The sequence below is a fragment of the Lagopus leucura genome, unplaced genomic scaffold (assembly GCF_019238085.1).
Source record: "Lagopus leucura isolate 7727_CA_CO unplaced genomic scaffold, USGS_WTPT01 Super-Scaffold_100110, whole genome shotgun sequence".
In the NCBI taxonomy this organism is placed as follows: domain Eukaryota; kingdom Metazoa; phylum Chordata; class Aves; order Galliformes; family Phasianidae; genus Lagopus; species Lagopus leucura.
In genome coordinates this window covers 313,111-316,363 of record NW_024962326.1, presented here as the reverse complement: position 1 = coordinate 316,363, position 3,253 = coordinate 313,111, and the positions used below count along the sequence as shown (strand labels likewise).

At 51.6% G+C, this 3,253-nt stretch overlaps 1 protein-coding gene across 1 annotated transcript in view; it reads left to right on the top strand.

The window, feature by feature from the left end:
- Positions 1 to 1,124, top strand: part of LOC122188995 (keratin, type II cytoskeletal 2 epidermal-like) — a 3,243-nt gene extending 2,119 nt beyond the window's left edge. The window contains 4 exon segments of the mRNA XM_042887751.1: positions 1 to 35; positions 70 to 435; positions 719 to 753; positions 856 to 1,124. The exon segment at positions 1 to 35 is cut by the window's left edge and continues 171 nt beyond it. Of these exon segments, the coding sequence (XP_042743685.1) occupies positions 1 to 35; positions 70 to 435; positions 719 to 753; positions 856 to 1,124 (705 nt within the window).
- Positions 1,125 to 3,253: the final 2,129 nt, after the last annotated feature.

Below are 3,253 nucleotides of genomic sequence, written 5' to 3'. Positions count from 1 at the left end.
GTGAAGAAGCAGGTAGGGATGTGTGGTGTCTCATTGTTTGCCTGCATCAGGCTCAAATGTTGACTGTAGACAGTGGGACAAAACTGTATTCTTCAGCTGCCAATACTGACTTTGTGGAACATTTCCTTTCATTCTTGACCCCTCCAGTCTGGGTTTGAGGACTGGTGGTAGGGGACAAAATGTGATCTGAGGGAGTGCCCTTCTCCTTCCTCAGAACCAGCAACTGCAGGCAGCTATTGCTGAGGCGGAGGAGAGGGGTGAGATGGCCCTGAAGGATGCTAGGAGGAAATTGGAGGAGCTGGAATGTGCCTTGAGCAAGGACAAGGAGGAGCTGGCTCGCCTGCTGAAGGAATACCAGGAGCTGCTGAACATCAAGATTGCCCTGGATGTGGAGATTGCCATGTACAGGAAGCTGCTGGAGGGAGAGGAGAACAGGTGAGTCTTGACACTGACCTCCCCTGGCCAAGGTTGTGCCTTTCCTTATGATGGGCTGAGTGTTCATAATCTCTCTGTCCATAGAATTGGGAACACATTTACTCTAATTTTTCCCCATGTGTTTATGGTTACAATATAAATGAGGTGTTCACAGTGACTGTGTCCCGGTGTTACTGATGGGCATTAAGAGAAACAGGAACTCAATGAATCATGTTGGCAACTGCACTGACCTGAAGAGCTGTGTTGTATTGCACTGATATCTTATGTTCTTCTCCCTTCGTAGGCTCTGCGGAGACAACCCGTCCAACGTCAATGTGTGTAAGTAGCCGTGCATCCTCCTTGCACAGTGATTTCTCCCATGCTTTGCTGGAATTCCCAGGCTGCTCCTTGGCACACAGTGATCCTCTCTTTCTCTTGCAGCTGTGGTCGGCAGAACCACCATTGCTGGAGGCAGAGCTGGAGGCTTTGGTGCCGGCAGTGGCATGGGAGGAGGAGTATGCACAGTCGGAGGAGGAAGCATCATCGGGGGCAGCTGTGGGGTGGGAGGAGGAGTGTATAATGGGGGCTTCTCCTCTGGGAGTGGGAGGATGTGTGGCTCTGGAGGTGGCACCTTCATTCCTGCGGGAGCATCCTCGGTCCGGAGATGTGTCACCACCACAACGGTGAAATCTTCGGGCGTGAAGTACTGAGCCCCAACCTCAGTACCGCCAAGGAAAGAAGCATCACCCGCCTCCAGCCTGTGGCACATCCCCAGAATCCTGCAAAGAAATGGAGCATCCCGCCTCCTCCCCAGAGGCAAACAGCAGCAGAACACCACCCTCTTGGCACCGCTGCTGCTTTCCCCACCCCACCAGTCTCCAGGGATGAAACATTTATGGCCCCGCTAGGAAATGTCTCCCTCGGGGTTACCCGTCACCGGAGAGTTCATCCAAGAGCCCTCCTTCCCTCGTGCCAGTCTGGCTGAGCAGAAGCGTGAGCGGATCTGCTCTTTCCTTTCCCTTCTGAGGTCTCTTTTTCAATGGCCATGTTCTCCTTTGCGCTTCCTGCGCGTCCTGCATGTTGCCTACATGCTTGTTTCAGCTGTATTCATGGAAGCAGAAGAAATGTGGCAATGCCCCATAGTCAGGCTTGGGAGTGAGAAGCAGCTCTCCAGAGGATTTGGCAGCTTTCATATTTTATAGATTTGTATCACGCTTCTCCTTCACAACTGACATGTGCATGGCCCTATTGCAATCCTTCTGCTACCAGAATTTTACTGCCTTGCTGCTTTCTACCAACATCCCTTCCCCCAAATTCTTTCATTACCAATAAACTGCAGACAGGTGAAAAGATTTCTCTGTGTTGTGTCATTGAAAGTTCCCTGGGGGAGGGTACAAGAGGAACACAGATATTGCTCCTTGCTGCAGCAATGGCAACACAGTGGTGCAGAGCAGGGTGCATCCTGCTGTACAAATTGCATCAAATGGGAACATGGTGGGGACGTGCAGCAGGTGGCCTGTCCCCACGGACATCCAGTGCTCTCCAGGTTAAGAGCTGCCCAGATGAGGAGGGAGGAGGTGGAGGATGGGCCCTCATCTTCCTTACACAGCCACGTGGCACCACCCTGCACCTCCCCAGCAGGATCCCTATGTCTAAAGGAAAGAAGAGCCAGGAGCATGGCATGGGAAGGGGACAGGGTTGGAAGATGTCTATGGAACGTGATGGTCTGAGTGTGATAGTTGGGATGTGGCCGCTGGATTGGGATGGGGTGAACGTGGCCATTGGGATGAGGCAGTTGGGATGTGGCAGTTCAAATGCAGTAGCTGTGATGTGGTGGCTGGGTTGAGGTTGTTTGAATGTGGCCTTTGGGATACGGCAGTTGGATTGGAATGTTTTGAACACGGCCTTCAGGATACAGCATCTGAATCGGGATGTTTTGAATGAGGCCCTTGGGATATGGCAGCTGGGAAGTGGCAGCCTGAATGCAGCCATTGGGTTGTGGCAATTAGCCAGTGGTGGTTTGAAGATGGACACTGGGATGTGGCCACTGGGACCAGAGCAGGGCATGCACAGCCACCCCCCTTCCACCACATTGCATCCTGCTGTGGTGGCACCTGGAATTCCAACAAGATGTGCTGGAGACCTCATTAGGGGATGTATTCCATATCTGGTTGTCTTCCACTTCCAAGGCTAGTTGTCCTCCACTTCAACAGTTGGTTGTTCTCCACTTCCAAGGCTGTTTGTCCTTAAATTCCACAGCTGTTTTTCCTTCAATTCCATAGCTGTTCATCCTCCACTTCCACAGCTGGTTGTCCTTCACTTCTATTCCTGGCTATCCTCCACATCCACATCTGTTTGTCCCCCATTTCCACAGCTGTTTGTCCTCCATTTCCAAGGCTGGATGTCCTTCCATGGGAAGATCCTTGGGCCAGATGTGGTGTGAGGGTGAGCAGCACCATCTATCTGACATGCAGGGCTTTTACACAGCGACCGGCCCCTCCTGTGTGAGTGATAGCAATGCCCAAGATGCTGTGTGGACACAAATTGCTCACAAAGAAAAGCACCATGAAAGGATAAGACGTGGCCTTGAACCTGCTATTATAACTCCAGATCATCCAGCTAGGTTAGTCATTAACCCTCCATAAATTGCATCCCATTGCATCCCAATTAATTTGATTAATGCTTGGGAGGAGCGAGAGCTGGATGAATGAATCAACATTGGCTGCAGTGGTGAATGTGCACGATCCTGCTGCAGGCACTGTGTCTGGCAGATAAAAGCACGGAAACAGAGCTGGTTTTTGCTCCAGAGTCCCTGCCATCCAACTCACAGAATCACAGT